Source organism: Coregonus lavaretus, assembly GCF_964263955.1.
Source record: "Coregonus lavaretus genome assembly, chromosome: 9".
Taxonomy (NCBI): domain Eukaryota; kingdom Metazoa; phylum Chordata; class Actinopteri; order Salmoniformes; family Salmonidae; genus Coregonus; species Coregonus lavaretus.
Window position 1 is genome coordinate 58,489,747 of NC_139996.1, and position 24,838 is coordinate 58,514,584.

Below are 24,838 nucleotides of genomic sequence, written 5' to 3' on the forward strand. Positions count from 1 at the left end.
AAGCCCAAACCAGATGGGATGGCTTACCGCTGCAGAATGCTGTGGTAGCCATGCTGGTTAAGTGTGCCTTGAATTCTAAATAAATCACTGACAGTGTCACGAGCAAATAAATCACTAACAGTGTCCATGCTTTATGGTGGGAACTACACATGCGGAGATCATCCGTTCACCCACACCGCGTCTCAAAAAGACACGGCAATTTGAACCAAAATTCTTCCACACCGATCTTGACATCAGTGCCTGACCTCACTAAATGCTTTTGGCTGAATGGAAGCAAGTCCCCGCAGCAATGTTCCAAAATCTAGTGGAAAGCCTTCCCAAAAGAGCGGAGGCTGTTAAAGCAGCAAAGGGGGGACCAACTCCATATTAATGCCCATGATTTTGGAATGAGATGTTCGACGACCAGGTGTCCACATACTTCATCTTGATAAAATAGCCCTTACACAGCCTGGAGGTGTGTTGGGTCATTGTCCTGTTGAAAAACAACCCTAAGCCCAAACCAGATGGGATGGTGTAGAGCTGTAGAATGCTGTGGTAGCCATGCTGGTTAAGTGTGCCTTGAATTCTAAATAAATCAGACAATGTCACCAGCAGAGCACCCCCACACCATAACACCTCCTCCTCCATGCTTTACGGTGGGAAATACACATGCGGAGATAATCCGTACACCCACACCGCGTCTCACAAAGACACGGCGGTTGGAACCAAAAATCTCAGATTTGGATTCCAGACCAAAGGACACATTTCCACCGGTCTAATGTCCATTGCTCATATTTCTTGGCCCAAGCAGGTCTCTTCTTCTTGTTGGTGTCCTTTAATAGTGGTTTCTTTGTAGCAATTCGACCATGAAGTCCTGATTCACACAGTCTCCTCTGAACAGTTGATGTTGAGATGTGTCTGTTACTTGAACTCTGTGAAGCATTTATTTGGGCTGCAATTTCTGAGGCTGGTAACTCTAATGAACTTATCCTCTGCAGCAGAGGTAACTCCGGGTCTTCCTTTCCTGTGGCGGTCCTCATGAGATCCAGTTTCATCATATTGCTTGATGGTTTTTGCGACTGCACTTGAAGTTCCATATTGACTGACCTTCATGTCTTAAAGTAATGATGGACTGTCGTTTCTACATGGTTACTACATGATTCCATATGTGTTATTTCATAGTTTTGATGTCTTCACTATTATTCTACAATGTAAAAAATAGTAAAAATAAAGAAAAACCCTTGAATGAGTAGGTGTGTCCAAACTTTTGACTGGTAGTGTATGTAAATGTAATATTTCCGTTTTTAATATTTAATAAGTTTGCGAAAATGTCTAAAAACTAGTTTTTGCTTTGTCATTATGGGGTATTGTGTGTAGATTGATGAGGAAAAAAACAATTTAATCAATTATAGAGTCAGGCTGTAAGTCAAGGTGTCTGAATACTTTCCGAATGCGCTGTATATTTTAATATCTGTCCAAAATATTTCACTATGCAAACAATCACTAAATAAATGCTCTATAGTCTCATTTTCTAATTCACAAAAGCTAAATTATTTTTCTACATTAATTACATATTTAGAAATAAGACTATTACAAGGATAACATCTGTGAAGGATCTTGTAAGAGACTTTTCTTACTTTATTAGTTTTCAAATATTGATGTGGATTAATCCACACACACTGCCATTTCACATCAATGAAGATGCCCATTGAAAAATTGCAGCAGGGGTAAACTTCCTGTTAATATTTACTCTGATTAAATTGTTGTTACATTTCTTATCTAATATATTGATGCCATTCATTTCTACACTATCACTGTAACTTAGTGCATGTAATGAAAATCTTGATCGAGCCTTCAGTAAACTAAGGATTCCATTGGGAATAGCTTTCATTAAAATGTAATATTCCTTATACAACATAACAAAATTATATTTGGTTAATAATTATTTTAAGTATAAAGATTAGCATTAGCATTTCTAAGTTGATTAACCACAAAGATATTTTTGGCAAAATAATTATGAAAAAACAAGGTTTTACCGTATTTACAATATCACCGCTATTTCAAATAAAAACTTTTGTGTGGAGAGAAATTGTGCTTGTATAACAAGGACCAGCACAGTAGAGCTTGTTTATGCAATGTTTCTAATTTAACAGGAAGTAACTCCAGCGATGCAGCTATCTACGAGTTCTTGGCTGAGCTTTTTTCGACCAGACACAGCGTGCTACCAGAGATGAAGAGGAAGAGAGGCACAACTCAGCGGCAAATCTGTCTCCCTCCAGCAGGTGGCGATTTTTCGTTATTTCGGCCACCAAGCAAGGTGTTTTTGTGTGGAGGTCGAATTTGGTTTAAAAAACAATAATGGCTTATTTACTACCTGATATTTATTTAATCAAATATAAGTTTCGTAATGCTTAAGTTGTTACCAGTGTACTGATAGAAGTAGGGGATGTAGTTCAGTTGGTAGAGCATGGCATTTGCAACGCCAGGGTTGTGGGTTCGATTCCCACGGGGGGCCAGTATGATAAATATAAAATAATGTATGCACTAACTGTAAGTCACTCTGGATAAGAGCGTCTGCTAAATGACTAAAATGTAAAATGTAAGTGGGACATGTGAAATCCCGCACCTTTTGAAAAAAAAAAAAACATTATATCAGCATTGTCTCCAGATGGCTTTATTATTATTTTAACTAGGCAATAACAAAAATCGTATTTACAATGACGGCCTACCCTGGACTTGTGCGCCTCCCAATCATGGCCAGATTGTGATACAGCCTGGAATCGAACCAGGGTCTGCGCCACTCAGGGCTATGCATATTCATGAATGAGCCTCATAGCATAGCATCTTTTTTTCTCTCTCTTTTTAAAATGTAATGTAATTACAGTACAATAACAAATTAACATAGGACATCACTACAAGTATATTTTCTCTTAAAAAATATAAAATAACATTAAAGCAAAGCAAATAAATAAATAAAAACAAGAAATAAAAAGTATTACACATGAATTGCTAGTGGCAATAGTTTCAAAAGTTAAAGTACCTCAAATAAAATAAACAGAAAAAATGTCAGGAGAGTAGCATAGCATCTCTCTCCATTGAATACAGGCGGTTGACATCAACAACCATAATCAAATATTCAAAAAAAGATTACAATAGTGAGATTTATACAAGGGGTGGGTCTAATCCTGAATGCTGATTGGTTAAAACCGCATTCCAGCCGGTGTCTATTCCACAACTTACCACCAGCTAAATCTATGACATTAAAATGCCTTTTTACTCTATTGCATCTGACTGCACAATCCACTGTCTCATCAGCCCAGCCAGGCAATTTATAAACTTAATCTCCACTATAAAAAGCATCTAGACATTATCTCACATTTCTTTTAGACTAACATTTAGTTTTAAACAGCAGAGATTTGTATAAACCTTGCTGTCGGTCTCTCCGACATTTGCAACATTGTTTCAATATTCAAATTTGATCTCCAGCTGTCCCATAGTAATGAAAGTGTCAGGAGTCTGGAGGAGACAGACAAGCAGGCAGCGTTTCTCATGCAGTCGAAATCATGAATCAGCTGGCATAATTTTTATGGATATGTATACAAAGACATTTCAATTGAAAAAAGGTAAAACGAAACGAAGTGCAGCTAGGTTGCGGTCTTTCCAGCTTCAGTTTGATATGATTGTGTTAGCTGTGTTGGTTGGCTAGCTCCTCTGAGCAACAGTATCCTGACGAGAGAGTACAGTTTCTATACCTGGCGAAATCGCGCCTAATTAGCTCATTATTATGGATATTTCCAAATAAACGTCCCTAGAAAACAGCTTAAACACACGCAAATGCAGCTACTGTTGTTATTCTGGCTGCACTGTTTGACGTGACTGTAAATTAGTCATATTTGGCTAGCTAGCAAGCAAAGGATAAGAACGTTGCCAGCCAGTATGGCAATGGAACATTTAGAATGAACGACTGGGTCGCGTCCATAGATACAGAACAAAAAGACTGAACGACTGGGTCTCGTCTCTGGCAACGGAACCGATAGAACGAACGACTAGCCGACTTGGGTAGCAAACCTAGATTTGCGTCGGGACTATATCTTGTGGAAGGATGAAATAGTATGAATAAATTCATAAAAATAACGTTTTTAATGAAAATATATAAATCATTATTTGAACATGTTGGTAACCCATTGAATAAAAGTGATAATGCCCTTGAAGCCGGTGTTTGGAGGTTATATTGGAACACCCGTCTCGATAGAAAGGATAGGCGGGAGCCGTGCCGCTTTGTGGACGACGACTCTCATTGTTAGCGCGGAGAGACATATCTTGTCAGTTTATCCATAATCTTTGTTGCTACTGCTCATGTTGGCGGCACGAGCTAGCTAAACAGACGCCTTGGAAAAGCATCTGTGTGACGTCACGCACTCACGAACGCTCAACCAATCACCCGACCTGAAACTATGTCAAGAAGCATGACTATTCATGATTTGAACAGTAGGTGGCGGTGTATGCAACTTTCAGTTGGCTGCGGTCCGCCAACTCAGTCCCAAAGAAGAAGAAGAAGTAGCAGCAGCGATCAACAGGTCAGTTTGTGTCTATCTAGCTAGCTAACTATCTAAATTAGACCTATTTTCTGCATGCAAATAGTGACATTAATTATAGCTACCATGCGACAGTCAAGATTGCGCGCAGGGCAGTCTGCTGACTAAATACATTAGCTAGCTAATCAGAAGCTATCTAGCTAGCAACTGTACTGTAGACATACATTTTTACCATCACTTTTCTGTCGGAACTAGCTAACGTTAGCTTGTTAATTGCAAGTTGGTTAGCTACCTTATTAGCACAAAACAATAATGTAATTGATTGATTTAGCTTGGGACCAACTACTGGACTAAACTAACATTCTTGCTTTGCCTGTGCTGACTGTTACACATTTAAAAGTCGCGGTTGCTGCACGTTTGGGAGGTGACGACGTTGGGGGCGATTACGGCTTGCTAACGCGTTAGTAATAGTTTGCATAGTTAACTGAATGGCTTCTTTAGACGGCAGAAAAAAAAGTGTGAATCGGTTTTTACTTTATTGAATATGTTATTATTATGGACAAAAACTGTCTGAATCGACATGAAATGGCTAGATATGTAATATTTGGTCATGTGAAATAAACACAAATATTTGCTTTTGAACATGGACGTAACGTTACTTGTTTCTGATACTTGTTGTGCATAGCCGTCTTGGTAACAGACTGGATCAACGTTCCTTCCAGACTGTAATGACAGTGAGCGAGTGAGCCATCCAAAATATCAGCGCCGCGGTTGTAGTGAATTATCTTCCTACAAGCAATGCTCTTTTGATATGGCTTAGTGCCGGTTGGAAAATTAATATTGGTGTCTTGGTATTCTACTAACGTTAGTAGTCAAGGTAAGGTCGGATCTATATACTTGATCCGCTAATGTTACATGACATCTTGCCTGAGCGTGTGTAACCACAATATTATAGCCAGCTGTTAGCTAGCTAGCAAGTCTTGGTTATAGAATATGTCAATTGTGTTGTTCTGCATGATGCCATTATCTTAGTATTTTAGCAGTACATTATTTGTCATGGCCAAGGTGTACTACGATCTCCTGTCAATCGTCTGCAGCATACGAATAAGCAGAATCTGAAGACCAATATGTTAAACTATTAAGGACAACCCATGCACCCAAAATCGCTATGGCTTTTTATCTGCTAATTGAACTGAAATGTACTGTAGCTATATACAGTTTGATGCGAGTTCTTCGTCTGTCTTTCCAAAGGTGATGGTGAAGCAGCAACCTTCTCTCGACTTTGACATTATTAAATGGCTTAATCCAATTTGCTCGGCTTTATTTTTAGGGATGGGAAAGACGCCTGCTGTGGTGATCCTCCAGCGGCACCTCAGTGTCAGGTAGTGACGGCGCAAAGGCAATGCGGTCTGCCAACTGTCAGCTGGGCAACCACCATATACAATGAAGAAGATATTCAACTTCACCAAGAAAAAGAAAGGCTTCTCCCCTAACACCTCGGACACTGGGAGTGTGCTGTCTGTGGGCTATGACTTGAAGGAGAAGGACCTTGGAAAGGTACACAAGGCTGCTTATGGGGGTGACTTGGCCAAACTGAAGCAGCTGGCCAAGAAGAATGACATCAATCAGCTTGATAAGGAGAACAGGTACGCAAGATGAGACTATTACCAGTTAGTAGCTGGTATTGCCACTGTTACTTTCTGAGGTCTGTACTTAGACAGTCCTTGTGTAATGTACTGTATGCATGACGAGTGTTTGAGTATGATTTCCCCTGTCTCTACCACCCTGCGATGGACTAGCGTTCTGTCCGGTGCAGGGTGTGTACTTGTAGATCAAGGTGCCTCGCGCCACAGATACCGGACAAGGCTATTTAGACTACTTACTCTTATTGCCACCCTATTTCAGGAGGCTACCTCTAGCTCACCCTGTCTGTCACTGACCTTAAGCTTTAGGCTACTTCTATCCACTTCCCTGTGCTCGCAGCAGGCAGCACAGTTTATCCTTTATATGCTATTCTTTATCTTTTAAAGGTCATGAACAGTCAAAATCATGTTTTTCATGAAATTGGATGATATTTGGATAAAACCAAATCAAAGTATGATCAAAATATGAAAAATTACTGTTGCTTCTACATTGATAAAGTTTGATCATGAAGTTACTGGCCCCTTCCCCATGTCAAACACTTGGATTCAGGAGGTGGAACTATTAACGGTATAGTGACATTTGTATTTGTATTTATTAGGGATTCCCATTAGCAAGGCAGCAGCTACTCTTCCTGGGGTCTCTAACTCTAATTTTAATACACCAACGGTAACATGATATTGTCTTACCTAATTGAAATAAGTACTGCCTTGTAACCAACAACGGAGAAGTTGTGTTTGTGGAGGGGCGTGGTTTATATAGCTAGATAGCTACTCTACTGGTGCCACAATTTGACTGTAAGGTGTCAACAAATATAATTAGAAGTTTACACGAGTCATCTATGGCAAAGATACGCTATATACACTACCGTTCAAAAGTTTGGGGTCACTTAGACATTTCCTTGTTTTCCATGAAAACATACATAAAATGAGTTTGAATAGGAAATATACCAAAATGCATAGGAAATGTAGTCATTGACAAGGTTAGAAATAATACTTTTTAATTAAAATAATAATTATTTCGTCAAAGAATCCTCCATTTGCAGCAATTGCAGACCTTTGGCATTCTAGTTGTCAATTTGTTGAGGTAATCTGAAGAGATTTCACCCCATGGTTCCTGAAGCACCTCCCACAAGTTGGATTGGCTTGATAGGCACTTTCTTACGTACCATACGGTCAAGCTGCTCCCACAACAGCTCAATAGGGTTGAGATCAGGTGACTGTGCTGGCCACTCCATTATAGACAGAATACCAGCTGACTGCTTCTTCCCTATATAGTTCTTGCATAGATTGGAGCTGTTCTTTGGGTCATTGTTCTGTTGTAGGATAAAATTGGCTCCAAACAAGCGCCGTCCAGAGGGTATGGCGTTGCAAAATGGAGTGATAGCCTTCCTTCTTCAAGATCCCTTTTACACTGTACAAATCTCCCACTTTACCACCACCAAAGCACCCCCAGACCATCACATTGCCTCCACCATGCTTGACAGATGGCATCAAGGACTCCTCCAGCATCTTTTCATTTGGTCTGTGTCTCACAAATGTTCTTCTTTGTGATCCAAACACCTCAAACTTCGATTCATCTGTCCATAAACATTTTTCCAATCTTCCTCTGTCCAGTGTCTGTGTTCTTTTGCCCATCTTTAATCTTTTGTTTTTATTGGCCAGTCTGAGATATGGCTTTTTCTTTGCAACTCTGCCTAGAAGGTCAGCATCCTGGAGTCGCCTCTTCACTGTTGACGTTGAGAATGGTGTTTTGCGGGTACTATTTAATGAAGCTGCCAGTTGAGGACCTGTGAGGCGTCTGTTTCTCAAACTAGACACTAATGTATTTGTCCTCTTGCTCAGTTGTGCACCGGGCCTCCCACTCCTCTTTCTATTCTGGTTAGAGCCAGTTTGCGCTGTTCTGTGAAGGGAGTAGTACACAGCGTTGTACGAGATCTTCAGTTTCTTGGCAATTTCTTGCATGGAATAGCCTTCATTTCTCAGAACAAAAATAGACTGACGAGCTTCAGAAGAAAGTTATTTGTTTCTGGCCATTTTGATCCTATAATCAAACCCACAATTGCTGATGCTCCAGATACTCAACTAGTCTAAAGAAGGCCAGTTTTATTGCTTCTTTAATCAGCACAATAGTTTTCAGCTGTGCTAACATAATTGCAAAAGGGTTTTCTAATGATCTTTTAGCCTTTTTAAAATGATAAACTTGGATTAGCAAACACAACGTGCCATTGGAACACAGGACTGATGGTTGCTGATAATGGGCCTCTGTACGCCTATATAGATATTCCATTAAATATCAGCCGTTTCCATCTACAATAGCCATTTACAACATTAACACTGTATTTCTGATACATTTTATGTTATTTTAATGGACAAAAAATTTGCTTTTCATTCGAAAACAAGGACATTTCTAAGTGACCCCAAACTTTTGAACGGTAGTGTGTGTATATATATATATATATATAGGCTGTGTTATTTTAGTGTTCCCTTAATTTTTTTGAGCAGTGTATATAAAAGGGCTTCAGCACTATAGTGCGATTGAGATGTAAAGTTTTTTTTTTTTTAGCAGTGTATACACACACACACACACACAACCCCCATTCGGAAAGTATTCAGACCCATTTACTTCCTCAACATTTTGTTACATTACAGTCGTATTCTAAAATTGATTAACTTGGTTTTTAGAAATGTTAGCACATTTATTACAAATAAAAAACGGAAATATAACATTTACATAAGTATTCAGACTCTTTACTCAGTACATTGTTGAAGCACCTTTGGCAGCTATTACAGCCTCAAGTCTTTTTGGGTATGACGCTACAAGCTTGGCACACCTGTATTTGGAGAGTTTCACCTTTGCCCCGGTCTGAGGTCCTGAGCGCTCTGGAGCAGGTTTTCATCAAGGATCTCTCTGTACTTTGCCCCATTCATCTTTCCCTCGATCCTGACTAATCTCCCAGTCCCTGCCGCTGAAAAACATCCCCACATCATGATGCTGCCACCTCCATGCTTCACCATAGGGATGGTGCCAGGTTCTTCTAGATGAGACACTTGGCATTCAGGCCAAAGAGTTCAATGTTGATTTCATCAGACCAGAGAATCTTGTTTCTCATGGTCTGAGAGTCCTTTAGGTGCCTTTTGGCCTACTCCAAGCGGGCTGTCGTGTCTTTTACTGAGTAGTGGCTTTCGTCTGGCAACTCTACTTCAAAGGCCTGATTGGTGGAGTGCTGCAGAGATGGTTGTCCGTCTGGAAGGTTATCCCATCTCCACAGAGGGACTATGGAGCTCTGTCAGAGTGACCATCGGGTTCTTGGTAACCTCCTGTCACAGATATATGTGTGTGTGTATATGTATGCATATATATATATATATATATATATATATACATACATACATACATACATACATACATACATACATACATACATACATACATACATACATACATACATACATACAGTGGGGAGCACAAGTATTTGATACACTGCCGATTTTTCAGGTTTTCCTACTTACAAAGCATGTAGAGGTCTGTAATTTTTATTTTAGGTACACTTCAACTGTGAGAGACGGAATCTAAAACAAAAATCCAGAAAATCACATTGTATGATTTTTAAGTAGTTAATTTTGCATTTTATTGCATGACATAAGTATTTGATCACCTACCAACCAGTAAGAATTCCGGCTCTCACAGACCTGTTAGTTTTTCTTTAAGAAGCCCTCCTGTTCTCCACTCATTACCTGTATTAACTGCACCTGTTTGAACTCGTTACCTGTATAAAAGACACCTGTCCACACACTCAATCAAACAGACTCCAACCTCTCCACAATGGCCAAGACCAGAGAGCTGTGTAAGGACATCAGGGATAAAATTGTAGACCTGCACAAGGCTGGGATGGGCTACAGGACAATAGGCAAGCAGCTTGGTGAGAAGGCAACAACTGTTGGCGCAATTATTAGAAAATGGAAGAAGTTCAAGATGACGGTCAATCACCCTCGGTCTGGGGCTCCATGCAAGATCTCACCTCGTGGGGCATCAATGATCATAAGGAAGGTGAGGGATCAGCCCAGAACTACTTGGCAGGACCTGGTCAATGACCTGAAGAGAGCTGGGACCACAGTCTCAAAGAAAACCATTAGTAACAAACTACGCCGTCATGGATTAAAATCCTGCAGCGCACGCAAGGTCCCCCTGCTCAAGCCAGCGCATGTCTGAAGTTTGCCAATGACCATCTGGATGATCCAGAGGAAGAATTGGAGAAGGTAATGTGGTCTGATGAGACATAAATAGAGCTTTTTGATCTAAACTCCACTCGCCGTGTTTGGAGGAAGAAGAAGGATGAGTACAACCCCAAGAACACCATCCCAACCGTGAAGCATGGAGGTGGAAACATCATTCTTTGGGGATGCTTTTCTGCAAAGGGGACAGGATGACTGCACCGTATTGAGGGGAGGATGGATGGGGCCATGTATCGCGAGATCTTGGCCAACAACCTCCTTCCCTCAGTAAGAGCATTGAAGATGGGTCGTGGCTGGGTCTTCCAGCATGACAACGACCCGAAACACACAGCCAGGGCAACTAAGGAGTGGCTCCATAAGAAGCACCTCAAGGTCCTGGAGTGGCCTAGCCAGTCTCCAGACCTGAACCCAATAGAAAATCTTTGGAGGGAGCTGAAAGTCTGTATTGCCCAGCGACAGCCCCGAAACCTGAAGGATCTGGAGAAGGTCTGTATGGAGGAGTGGGCCAAAATCCCTACTGCAGTGTGTGCAAACCTGGTCAAGACCTACAGGAAATGTATCATCTCTGTAATTGCAAACAAAGGTTTCTGTACCAAATATTAAGTTCTGCTTTTCTGATGTATCAAATACTTATGTCATGCAATAAAATGCAAATGAATTACTTAAAAATCATACAATGTGATTTTATGGATTTTTGTTTTAGATTCCGTCTCTCACAGTTGAAGTGTACCTATGATAAAAATTACAGACCTCTACATGCTTTGTAAGTAGGAAAACCTGCAAAATCGGCAGTGTATCAAATACTTGTTCTCCCCACTGTGTATATATGTGTGTGTGTGTGTGTGTGTGTGTGTTTCTGTTGGGTGGAGTAAATAAAACCCTTAATACGTATTCATGTGCCTCTCTTCTAATCATTATACAACGTGACAGAATAATCAACCCAATAAAATGGAGACCGCAGGAAAGGCAAGGCTGACGACCATCGTAGAAACAGTCCAGCATCATGAGGCTCCAGTCTCGGCAGGGCCATTTACAGCGTGCTGGCAACCATCCTGCGGTTGGAGGGAAAAGTGCAGTCCATCCAGTACCGGTTCCGGCACCAGCCCGAACACGACCACTACCTGCCTATGTCCCATCTGAGCCCGTCCTCGGATCCCCCTGTCCCTTCCGGAGCGCTTTGATGGTGTGCCAGCGAGATGCAAGGGATTCCTTCTGCAATGCGACCTGTACCTCGCTCGCTACGCCAAGGCTGTCTCCAAGAGAGACAAAGTTGCCACAGTCATCTTGTCACTGACCGGAAGGGACCTGGACTGGGATGCCGTGGTCTTGGAAACTGGCGGACCCGAGGTCGAGTCCTGCGAGCGCTTCACCGTCCTCTTCCGCTCGGTGTTTGATCATCTTGTGGAGGGCAGAGAGGGGGTTGAGCGTCTACTCCGACTACGACAGGGATCTAGGTCCGTCTCGGAGTTCGCCCTGGAGTTCCGGACCATCACAGCCTCAACCGGATGGAACGAGTCGGCTCTGGTCATCGTTTTCCACAGCAGACTGCTGGAGGAGGGACAGTTAGCCTGTTTTGATGACAACCTGTCACTCTACCAGCTTATCAGCATGACGATCCAGTTGGAAAACCTCCTGCGTTCCCGACAAAGACCTGAGTGGAATCCGGAGAATATGACTAGACCTGTACCTTGGCCAGAGCCGATGGAGGTGGGCTCTGCACGTTTGCCCGAGGCAGAGCGTAGGAGGAATCTGGGTTGGTCGCAGGAGTTTCAGAGGAGGTGTCTCGCGGAATCTGTCAACACCACTACAGTGGAAAGTCCGGACCACCACTCAAGTGGATTTACCGGAGGAATACCAGGATCTGGAACGGGCTTTCTCTAAGACCCAGCCTACATGTCTGCCTCCTCATCGCCCCTGGGACTGTGCCATTGACCTGCTATCTGACGCAGTCCTCCCGAGAGGACATGTCTATCCCCTCTCCTACGCGGAGACCGAGGCCATGGAGACCTACGTACAGGAGAGCCTCCAGCAGGGTTTTATCCGCCCCTCTGTCACAGCCTCCTGAAACTTATTTTTTGTTAAGAAGAAAGATGGGGGAATGGGCCCTGCATTGATTATCGAACACTGAACAAATTCACCTTTAAGTTCAGCTATCCGTTACCCCTCATCCTAACCATCATCAAACAAATGCACGGGGCGCAGTACTTCACGAAACTGGACTTGAGGAACGCCTACAATTTGGTGCGCATTCGTACAGGCGATGAATGGAAAACAGCCTTTTCCATGACCATGGGGCGTTACGAGTATCTCGTAATGCCCTTTGGCCTGTCTAATGCTCCTTCAGTCTTCCAGGCCTTTATTAACAAAGTGTTTCGGGACATGCTGGGACAGGGTGTTGTGGTTTATATAGACAACATTTTGGTATATTCTGCTGCAGCATGTCTCGTTAGTCAGGTCTGTGCTGGGAAGACTGTTGGAGCGTGATCTCTATATTAAACAAGAGAAATGTTAGTTTTTCCAGCGGTCCGTGTCCTTTTTGGGCTACGTCATATCCTCGGAGGGAGTGGAGATGGAGGAGCAACGCGTCAGATCATGGCCCATCCCGAACTCCGTGAAAGCAGCCCAGCGATTCCTGGGGATCAGCAACTATTTCCGGAGGTTCATCCAGGGCTTCAGCACAGTGGTCGCGCCTCTTACCTCCCTGCTGAGAGGAGGTCCCCAGCGGTTTCGTTGGATGGAGGAGGCGTGCCAGCACGCTTCACCACTGCTCCCGTGCTGGCACATCCCGACCCCTCACTCCCCTTCATTCATGAGTTGGATGCCTCCGAAGTAGGAGTCGGGGCAGTGCTGTCCCAGTGCACCAGAACTCCTCCAAAACTGCGGCCCTGCGCCTTCTACTCCAAGCAGCTGAGCCCCGCCCAGAGGAACTACGATGTAGGGGACTGGGAACTCTTGGCGGTCAAGTAGGCTCTGAAGGTGTGGAGGCACTGGCTGGAAGGGTCCAAACACCCTTTTCTGGTGTGGACGGACCACCGCAACTTGTAGTATATTAGGGCAGCGAAGAGGCTAAACCCGAGACAGGCCAGGTGGGCTCTATTCTTCGCTAGGTTCCAATTCACGCTTTCCTATAGGCCAGGCTCAAAGAATGTGAAGGTGGATGCCCTGTCTCGCCTCTATGACGCAGGGAGAGGAAACCCCCATCGTCCCTCCGTTCTGTATCATTGCGCTAGTGATGTGGCATGTGGACGCCGACAAATGGCAGGCCCTGCGTACGGAACCCGCACCTGCACAGTTCCCAGAGAACCGAGCCCACGGTTGTGTGGGACCGCCTCCTTTCCTGGGCGCACATGGCGCCTATGTCAGGTCATCCTGGGATAGGCCGTACCATCGCCTGCCTGACTGAGAAGTACTTGTGGCCCACCTTGGCTAAGGACACCTCCCTGAAAGCTTCTTCCCCTGCCGGTTCCACAACGACCCTCTTGGTAGACTTTGTCACTGACCTCCCCCCCCCCCCCCCCCTCCCAGGGGAACACCACCGTTCTCGCCGTTCCAGCCCAGGTTCCTGAGGTGTTACTGCCGGGGGAGTGGGCGGATTTTCTACCTTGGGCTGAGTACTCACAGAATTCTCTCCGCCACTCCTCCACTAACCTTACTCCTTTCCAGTGCGTGTTGGGGTATCAGCCGGCCCTGGCACCTTGGCATCCGAGCCAGACCGAGGCCCCTGCGGTGGACGAGTGGTTTCGGCTCGCTGAGGAGATCTGGAACGCTGCGCACACTCGTCTCCAGCGGGCCGTGCGTCGGCACAAGGAACAGGCCGACCGCCACCGCATGAGGCGCCTGTTTTCTCTCCAGGCGACCAGGTCTGTCTCTCCACCAGAACCTGCCCCTCTGCTTGCCCTGCCGGAAGCTGAGCCCGTGTTTTGTGGGGCCGTTCAAAGTCCTGAGTAGTGTTAATGAGGTAACGAACCGTGTGCAACTCCCTGTTGATTACCGCATTAACCCAACTTTTCATGTGTCTCTCCTCAGGCCAGTGGTGCCTGGTCCCCTCGCTGAGGCTGGAACCAGTGACGCCACGCCTCTTCCTCTGGACATCGAGGGAGGTCCGGCGTACTCGGTCTGTGAAGTCCTGGATTCGAGGCGTCGGGCGGGGTGTCTCCAGTAACTCATCGACTGGGAAGGGTACGGCCCAGAGGAGCGGTGCTGGGTTCCTGCGTTGGACATTTTGGATGCTTCGCTGACCACAGATTTTCACTGTCGGCGGCCTGACCGACCTGCACCGTGTCCCTGTGGTTGTCCCCGAGGCCGGTGTCGTCCCGCTGCTGGTGCAGCGTTTCGTGGGGGGGGTACTGTCACTGATCCCTCCCGGTACTGCTGCTCATTCCGTTCACTAGTTCCGGAGGTCTACGTCACCGGCTTTCTAGGCGTCACTGACATGGATCATTACCACCAACCCCGTTATGCACACCTGGTTCCCATTTACCCGGATTTGTATGTGTATATGTGTGCCCTCTGTCACCCATTGTCCTTGTCAATTATTGTCCCATGTCCGTTGGTCTCGTGAGAACCGTGTATTGTGCTCTTGTTGTTTTTGGGTCTTGTTCCGTGTATTGTGTAGAGGTTACACCTCGCTCTTTGTTTGGGTTACATCCCTTTGGTGTATATATATATACGTGTTTGTGTTGGGTGGAGTAAATAAAACCCCTAATACAAATTCCTTTGCCTGTCTTCTAATCATTATACAACGTGACACCTCCGTGACCAAGGCCCTTCTCCCCCGATTGCTCAGTTTCGTCGGGTGGCCAGCTCTAGGAAGAGTCTTAGTGGTTCCAAACTTCTTTCATTTAAGAGTGATGGAGGCCACTGTGTTCTTGGGGACCTTCAATGCTGCAGATATTTTTTGGTAACCTTGCCCAGATCTGTGCCTCAACACAATCCTGTCTCGTGCTCAACTAACAATTCCTTCGACCTCATGGCTTGGTTTTTGCTCTGACATGCACTTTCAACTATGGGACCTTGTATAGACAGGTGTGTGTGCCTTTCCAAATCATGTCCAATCAATTTAATTTACCACAGGTGGACTCCAATCAAGTTGTAGAAACATTTCAAGGATGATAAATGGAAACACAATGCATCTGAGCTCAATTTTGAGTCTCATAGCAAAGGGTCTGACTACATATGTAAATAAGGTATTTCTGTCTCTTATTTAGTATAAATGTGCAAACATTTCTAAAACGTGTTTTCACTTTGTTATTATGTGGTATTGTGTGTAGATTGATGAGGATGTAAAGTAATTTAATCCATTGTAGAATAAGGCTGTAACTAAACAAAACGTGGAAAAAGTGAAGGGGTTTGTATGCTTTCCGAATGCACTCTGTGTGTGTGTGTGTGTGTGTGTGTGTGTGTGTGTACAGTTGAAGTCAGAAGTTTACATGCACTTAGGTTGGAGTCATTAAAACTCATTTTTCAACCACTCCACACATTTCTTGTTAACAAACTATTATTTTGGCAAGTGGGTTAGGATATTACTTTCTGCATGACACAAGTAATTTTACCAACAATTGTTTACAGACAGATTATTTCACTTATAATTCACTGTATCACAATTCCAGTGGGTCAGAAGTTTACATACACTATGTTGACCGTGCTTTTAAACAGCTCGGAAAATTCCAGAAAATGAAGTCATGGCTTTAGAAGCTTCTGATAGGCTAATTGACATAATTTGAGTCAATTGGAGGTGTACCTGTGGATGTATTTCAAGGCCTACCTTCAAACTCGGTGCCTCTTTGCTTGACATCATGGGAAAATCAAAAGAAATCAGCCAAGACCTCAGGAAAAAAAATGGTAGACCTCCACAAGTCTGGTTCATCCTAGGGAGCAATTTCCAAACACCTGAAGGTACCACGTTAATCTGTACAAATAATAGTACGCAAGTATAAACACCATGGGACCACGCAGCCGTCATACCGCTCAGGAAGGAGACGCGTTCTGTCTCCTAGAGATGAACGTACTTTGGTGCGAAAAGTGCAAATCAATCCCAGAACAACAGCAAATGACCTTGTGAAGATGCTGGAGGAAACAGGTACAAAAGTATCTATATCCACAGTAAAACAAGTCCTATATCGACATAACCTGAAAGGCCACTCAGCAAGGAAGAAGCCACTGCTCCAAAACCGCCATAAAAAAGCCAGACTACGGTTTGCAACTGCACATGGGGACAAAGATCTTACTTTTTGGAGAAATGTCCTCTGGTCTGATGAAACAAAAATCTAACTGTTTGGCCATGGAGGAAAAAGGGGGTTTCTTGCAAGCCGAAGAACACCATCCCAACTGTGAAGCACGGGGGTGGCAGCATCATGCTGTGGGGGTGCTTTGCTGCAGGAGGGACTGGTGCACTTCACAAAATAGATGGCATCATAAGGAAGGAAAATTATGTGGATATATTGAAGCAACATCTCAAGACATCAGTCAGGAAGTTAAAGCTTGGTCGCAAATGGGTCTTCCAAATGGACAATGACCCCAAGCATACTTCCAAAGTTGTGGCAAAATGTCTTAAGGACAACAAAGTCAAGGTATTGGAGTGGCCATCACAAAGCCCTGAACTCAATCCTACAGAAAATGTGTGGGCAGAACTGAAAAAGCATGTGCGAGCATGGAGGCCTACAAACCTGACTCAGTTACACCAGCTCTGTCAGGAGTAATGGGCCAAAATTCACCCAACTTATTGTGGGAAGGTTGTGGAAGGCTACCCGCAATGTTTGACCCAAGTTAAACCATTTTTAAAGGCAATGCTACTAAATACTAATTGAGTGTATGTAAACATCTGACCCACTGGGAATGTGATGAAATAAATAAAAGCTGAAATAAATCATTCTCTCTACTATTATTCTGACATTTCACAGTCTTAAAATAAAGTGGTGATCCTAACTGACCTAAGACAGGGAATTTTACTAGGATTAAATGTCAGGAATTGTGAAAAACTGAGTTTAAATGTATTTGGCTATATATATATATATATATATATATTTTTTTTTTTTTACACACAGAGGTTAAATAATAGGTGATGCTCTCTCTTTCATTCACTCTTGTGGCTTTATGTTGTTAACTTTAAACAATTTTTATACGTGCATGGTGTAGCCTAGGTGTAGCTACAAATCAAGCCAGAGTGATAACATTTCGTTGCCGTTGCAGGGCTCCAGACTAACATTTTCCCCTGGTGGCACTGGTGCCACTAACTTTTTCAGTTGGTGGCACCAGCCCATGTTTTGGTGGCACCCAAAAAAATCTGCAGCGTCGCACAATATAATACATTATAGTCATCTTATAAAGTCATTATAGTCATTCACAATGCTTTATTAAGAAGTGTAATAGGCTATTGAGATGGTATTCAATAAATAAGTTGATACATCTAACATGTCCAAGCAGGAGTGCATGATTCAAAATAGTTGAATATTCAACCTAATCCAGTGATTGTCATGAATTTTGTCTTGACAATTAGGCTATTTTTTAAAAATATTTTACTCTCAAAATAGGGCTCCAGAATTTTCAGATTTTTTTGTTCAATAGAGATGAATGTGCACTAATATTATATATAGTCCTAATTCAATTGGTGTTAATTCACCACCTGAGGAAAAGGAAACTCAACACATTAGCTAGATTGCTTACTCTAAATCTAATGCTTCTGTTAGTAGCCATTCATGAATCTAACTGTAAATGTAATATCCTAATAATACTTTGCAATGAGGCCTAGTACACTCGCGATTGCCGATGTGCAATTTCATATTTCAAAGCCGTATCAGATATCTCGATTGTAAATCAGTGTGGTTTGAGCGCAATATATTTATACCTTTTGAAATGTTATGCAATCCCGAGGGGCACATGAGGGGGGGAGAGTGAGTGTGATGGGCTCGCTCAGCAGCCGGCCCCAGCGAAACAGGCATGCACAGTGGTAGGGCAGACACTTTTATTATAGGAATTATGAGGATAATGCACTTTACTGTTAACAAATTCAAGGTTTTATCCTCCTAAAAAATAAGTTGTTTTGATTTGATGGGCACCAGGTAGAATGTGTAGCTCACACCAGTGCGACTACAAGTTGTGATGCAATAACTTGTAATGGAGGGCCAAAGGACTGTTTGCCACTTACATGTCACCCTTGTTCACATTTCAGAACAGCACTTCACATTGCCTGTGCCAATGGACATACAGACGTGGTCCAGTTCCTGGTTGAGAGCAAAGCCAAGCTCAACCTATGCGACAATCAAAACAGATCCCCCTTGATGAAGGTACTGTGTCCTATTTTTGCTTTGTCAGTGGACGGAAGAATCCAGCATTTTAAAAACAGATTTGAGGATAAAATATGATAGTTGATTGACCATCTCAATTCAGACATGGTAGGCATATGTGTAGCCTATATTATTCTTATGGATTGCATATACATTTACACCTGGGTGTTATTCATTAGGGCACACTGGGAGGTGAATGTTTCCATTCAAGCACGATTTGATACGCATTTAGATACAGTGCATTCAGAAAGTATTCACACCCCTTGACTTGTTCCAAATTGTGTCTTAGTTTGAATTAAAAATATACAGGCTTCCTTCCTAACTCAGTTGCCGGAGAGGAAGGAAACCGCCCGTGGATTTCACCATGAGGCCAATGGTGACTTTACAACAGTTACAGAGCTTAATGGCTGTGATGGGAGAGAACTGAGGATGGATCAACAACATTGTAGTTACTTCACAATACTAACTTAATTGACAGAGTGAAAAGAAAGAAGCCTGTATAGAATACAAATATTCCAAAACATGCATTCTGTTTGCAATAAGGCAAAATAATGTGGCAAAGCAATTCACTTTTTGTCCTGTATACATAGTGTTATGTTTGGGGAAAATCCAATGCAACACATTACTGAGTACCGCTCTCCATATTTTCATACATTCACATCGACGGGGCTGTAGTGGAGCGGGTCGAGAGCTTAAAGTTCCTTGGCGTCCACATCACTAACAAACTATCATGGTCCAAACACACGAAGACAGTTGTGAAAAGGGCATGACAACTCCTATTCTGCTTCAGGACACTGAAAAGATTTGGCATGGGTCCTCAGATCCTCAAAAAGTTAAACAGCTGCACCATCGAGAGCATCCTGACTGGTTGCATTACCACTTGGTATGGCAACCACTCGGCATCCGACCGCAAGGTGCTACAAAGGGTAGTGCGTAAGGCCCAGTACATCACTGGCTAATGCCATCTTTATACCAGGCGTGTCAGAAGAAGGCCCTAAAAATTGTCAAAGACTCCAGCCACCCTAGTCAAAGACTGTTCTCTCTGCTACCGCACGGCAAGCAGTACTGGAGTGCCAAGTCTAGGTCCAAAAGGCTCCTTAACAGCTTCTAACCCCAAGCCATTAGAGTGCTAAACAGTTAATCAAATGGCTACCCAGACTATTTGCACAGACCCCCTTTTTTACGCTGCTGCTACTCGCTGTTTATTATCTATGCATACAGTGGCTTGCGAAATTATTCACCCCCATTGGCATTTTTCCTATTTTGTTGCCTTACAACCTGGAATTAAAATCGGGCTTGTATCATTTGATTTACACAACATGCCTACCACTTTGAAGATTCAAACATTTTTTTGTTGTTGAAACAAACAAGAAATAAGACAAAAAAACAGAACTTGAGCATGCATAAAACTATTCACCCCCCCAAAGTCAATACTTTGTAGAGCCACCTTTGCATCAATTATAGCTGCAAGTCTCTTGGGGTATGTCTGTATAAGCTTGGCACATCTATCCACTGGGATTTTTGCTTAAGGTCATTGTTCTGCTGGAAGGTGAACCTCCATCCCAGTCTCAAATCTCTGGAAGACTGAAACAGGTTTCCCTCAAGAATTTCCCTGTATTTAGCGCCATCCATCATTCCTTCAATTCTGACCAGTTTCCTATTCCCTGGCGATGGAAAAACATCCCCACAGCATGATGCTGCCACCACCATGCTTCACTGTGGGGATGGTGTTCTCGGGGTGATGAGAGGTGTTTGGTTTGCGCCAGACATAGCGTTTTCCTTGATGGCCAAAAAGCTCAATTTTAGTCTCATCTGACCCTGAGTACCTTCTTCCATATGTTTGGGGAGTCTCCCACATGCCTTATGGCGAACACCAAACATGTTTGCTTATTTCTTTCTTTAAGCAATGGCTTTTTTCTGGCCAATATTCCGTAAAGCCCAGCTCTGTGGAGTGTAGGGCTTAAAGTGGTCTTATGGACAGATACTCCATTCTCCGCTGTGGAGCTTTGCAGCTCCTTTGGGGTTATCTTTGGTCTCTTTGTTGCCTCTCTGATTAATGCCCTCCTTGCCTGGTCCATGAGCTTTGGTGGGCGGCCCTCTCTTGGCAGGTTTGTTGTGGTGCCATATTCTTTCAATTTTTAAATAATGGATTTAATGGTGCTCTGTTGGATGTTCAAAGTTTCTGATATTTTTCTATAACCCAATCCTGATCTGTACTTCTCCACAACTTTGTACCTGACCTGTTTGGAGAGCTCCTTGGTCTTCATGGTGCCGCTTGCTTGGTGATGCCCCTTGCTTAGTGGTGTTGCAGACTCTGGGGCCTTTCAGAACAGGTGTGTGTGTATGTATATATATATATATATATATATATATATACTGAGATCATGTGACAGATCATGTGACACTTAGATTGCACACAGGTGGACTTTATTTAACTAATTATGTGACTTCTGAAGGTAATTGGTTGCACCAGATCTTATTTAGGGGCTTCATAGCAAAGGGGGTGAATACATATGCACGCACCAATTTTCCGTTATTTATTTTTTAGGGTACACAAAAGATAGCCCTGTTTGGTAAAATACCAAGTCTATATTATGGCTAGAACAGCTCAAATAAGCAAAGAGAAATGACAGTCCATCAATACTTTAAGACCATGAAGGTCTGTTTCAAAAACTTCAAATGCAGTCGCAAAAACCATCATGCGCTATGATGAAACTGACTCTCATGATGACCGCCACTGGAAAGGAAGACCCAGAGTTACCTCTGCTGCAGAGGATAAGTTCATTGGAGTTACCAGCCTCAGAACTTGCAGCCCAAATAAATGCTTCAGATTTCAAGTAACAGACACATCTCAACATCAACTGTTCAGAGGAGACTGTGTGAATCAGGCCTTTATGGTTGAATTGCTGCAAAGAAACCACTACTAAAGGACACCAATAAGAAGAAGAGACCTACTGGGCCAAGAAACACGAGCAATGGACATTAGACTGGTGGAAATGTGTCATTTGGTCTAGAGTCCACGTTAACATGATGCAGCCGAGACTCCCATTGCAAGCTAGCAATGAGTAAGTGGAGCAGGCACGGTGCGCACTATAATAAGGGGTCGGCTGCGCTGATAGACATGCGTGATCCATGAGACACATTTGCCAGAAATACCAAAAGTAACAAATTCTAGTACCAAACCGTTTTTAATGTTCTAGTATCAAAGTACCAACGTTTCGGTATACCGAGCAACACTATTTGGTAGGCAAGATGTTTGTCAACTTGTCTATCATTAGATAATGCAGCTTCTCTTCTGTCATTACTTGATGCTGTACAATACTAATTTGGCCTTGCCCACAAGAATGACGTCATATATACATAGAGTGAATGCATCATTAACAATATAGTTGACATCGATAAAGTTTTCTGTTTAATTTCTGCTTCTCTCGAGGAGTGAAGACATTTAGGGACCGGGGAGATTTTCCATGCAGAATTCCCAAATTCCATCAGTTTTAAGGAAATGAAAAGCTGTGAAAATGATCCATTATGTTTCTGATAGTATTTTAGTGTTTCTTGGATGCATATTTTATGTGGTTGAAAGTAAAATACTGTCAGCTTTTATGTCAAATTTTTTTGGGGGCATATTTAGGCTACACAACACAGACCCTAAGCGCGCATTCTTATTTTCTCAACATGAAATAAATAAATCATTGTTCCTGAGAACTATTACATTTGGTCTATAATTTTACTGTAAGAAACACGTAATTCTGCAGTATTTAATATTATAATATTAGTGTCCAGACTTATCAAAACTGGGATAGGAGCTTATTCCGTTATTGTCAACGGGATATGATGTTTGTGTCACCTCTAACGGGTTATTGGTGTGCATGTAAACATGTTCAGTGGCTGTCATATGCATTTATATGCTTACAGTGCCTTGCAAAAGTATTCATCCCCCTTGGCGTTTTTCCTATTTTGTTGCATTATAACCTGTAATTTTAAATTGATTTTTATTTGGATTTCATGTAATGGACATACATAAAATAGTCCAAATTGGTGAAGTGAAATGAAAAAAATAAATGGTTTCTAAAAATGCAAAAACATAAATAACGGAAAAGTGGTGCATGCATATGTATTCACCCCCTTTACTATGAAGCCCCTAAATAAGATCTGGTGCAACCAAGTCCACCTGTGTGAAATCTAAGTGTCACATGATCTCAGTATATATAAATCTGTTCTGAAAGGCCCCAGAGTCTGCAACACCACTAAGCAAGGGGCATCATGAAGACCAAGGAGCTCTCCAAACAGGTCAGGGACAAAGTTGTGGAGAAGTACAGATCAGGGTTGTGTTATAAAAAAAATATCAGACACTTTGAACATCCCACGGAGCACCATTTAAATCCATTATTAAAAAATGGAAAGAATATGGCACCACAACTTGAGATTGGACCAAGGTTCACCTTCCAGCAGGACAATGATCTTAAGCATACTGCTAAAGCAACACTCGAGTGGTTTAAGGGGAAACGTTTAAATGTCTTGGAATGGCCTAGTGAAAGCCCAGACCTCAATCCAGTTGAGAATCAGTGGTATGACTTAAAGATTGCTGTACACCAGCGGAACCCATCCAACTTGAAGAAGCTGGAGCAGTTTTGCCTTGAAGAATGGGCAACAATCCCAGTGGCTAGATGTGTCAAGCTTATAAAGACATATCCCAAGAGACTTGCTGCTGTAATTGCTGCAAAAGGTGGCTCTACAAAGTATTGACTTTGGGGGTGGGGGTGGATGAATAGTTATGCACGCTCAAGTTTTCTGTTTTTTTCTTCTTATTTCTTGTTTGTTTTACAATAAAAACATATTTAGAATCTTCAAAGTGGTAGGCATGTTGTGTAAATCAAATGATACAACCCCCCCCCCCAAAAAAAAAAACATTTTAATTCCAGGTTGTAAGGCAACAAAATAGGAATAATGCCAAGGGGGGTGAATACTTTCACAAGCCACTGTAGTTCGATATTGGTTACTAAAGGAGAGGACACATCTATTCAGTCACAAAAGAGAGGGGGAATATAATTAAATGATAAAAAAAAAACATTTACAATTTTAACAGTGAAGTTAGGTAAGCTGGAAGCTTGGAACAGCTTTATAAACAAAAAGAGCGTAATGACGTCATCTACATTACTTCAAAGAGGTCCAGCCAACCTTTTGTTAAAGAATACAGTGATGAGTACGAAAAGTGCCTTTTGTGATAAAACAAAGGGCGCTATAATAAACGGAGTAGTGGCAGCTGCAATTTGATAAATAGTATCACTATAATCAAGAACAGGTCGATCTACCTTTAACATTTTTGCAAAACTCTTGCAATGGCAAACGTTGTGGATTGTTGCAGATATAAATGTCATGAATGGAACTGATGTGATTCCTAATTCTAGATGTCAGAGTTATGTTTTTGTACATAACATATTTCTATCTTAATGTTCCTCTCCTCCGTACCCCTGGCAGGCAGTTCAGTGCCAGCAGGAGCGCTGCGTGGCCACGCTACTGGAGCATAATGCCGAGACTAATTTGGTGGACATCAACGGCAACACTGCCCTGCACCTGGCCTCCTGCATCCCTGCCTTTTCCACCGCTATGCTGCTGCTGGAGCATGAGGCCAATGTCAACGCCCAGAACAAGGTGAGCCGTGGGGCTGTAGGTGGCCCAGCCCAGGGCCAGAACCACCACTCCTCCCCTGGATCTGTGTCGATTGTAGTAGGAGCAATATGGTGGTAGCTCCAACTTGCCCAAATTGTCTACATATTGCTTACACCAGGAGTATCATACTCAATTATTTTAGGGCTGAGCATCTGCGGGTTTTCGATCCTCCCTTGTACTTGATTAATCAATTAAGGTAATTGACTAGTTATGAATTCCTCTCATCTGGTTGTCTAGATCTTAATTGGACACTCATTTAAAGGAAATAACAAAAACCGGAAGACACGCGACACGGCCCTGCAGGAATTGAGTTTGACACCCCTGGCTTACACCAATCCAATCCTCTGAGCTACAGAAGAGTCAATTTGTTACTCAGGGATCCTCTAGCACTACTCAGGACTGTCACAGCTCAGGCACTGGTCCGAGAGAGAGATATGAACACGTTTCCAGATTGCTGGAGAGTAATCCTGACCCATTGGTTCAAAAAGAAAGGGGA

The 24,838-nt window shown here is 42.9% G+C and overlaps 1 protein-coding gene across 1 annotated transcript in view; it reads left to right on the plus strand.

The window, feature by feature from the left end:
- Positions 1-4,515: 4,515 nt before the first annotated feature.
- ankrd26 (ankyrin repeat domain containing 26) overlaps positions 4,516-24,838 on the plus strand; it is a 117,891-nt gene continuing 97,568 nt past the window's right edge. The window contains exons 1-4 of the mRNA XM_084169135.1: positions 4,516-4,556; positions 5,845-6,160; positions 18,558-18,672; positions 24,151-24,324. Coding sequence (XP_084025261.1) covers positions 5,958-6,160; positions 18,558-18,672; positions 24,151-24,324 — 492 coding nt within the window. The 5' untranslated portion in view covers positions 4,516-4,556; positions 5,845-5,957. The remainder of the gene's footprint in view (positions 4,557-5,844; positions 6,161-18,557; positions 18,673-24,150; positions 24,325-24,838) is intronic.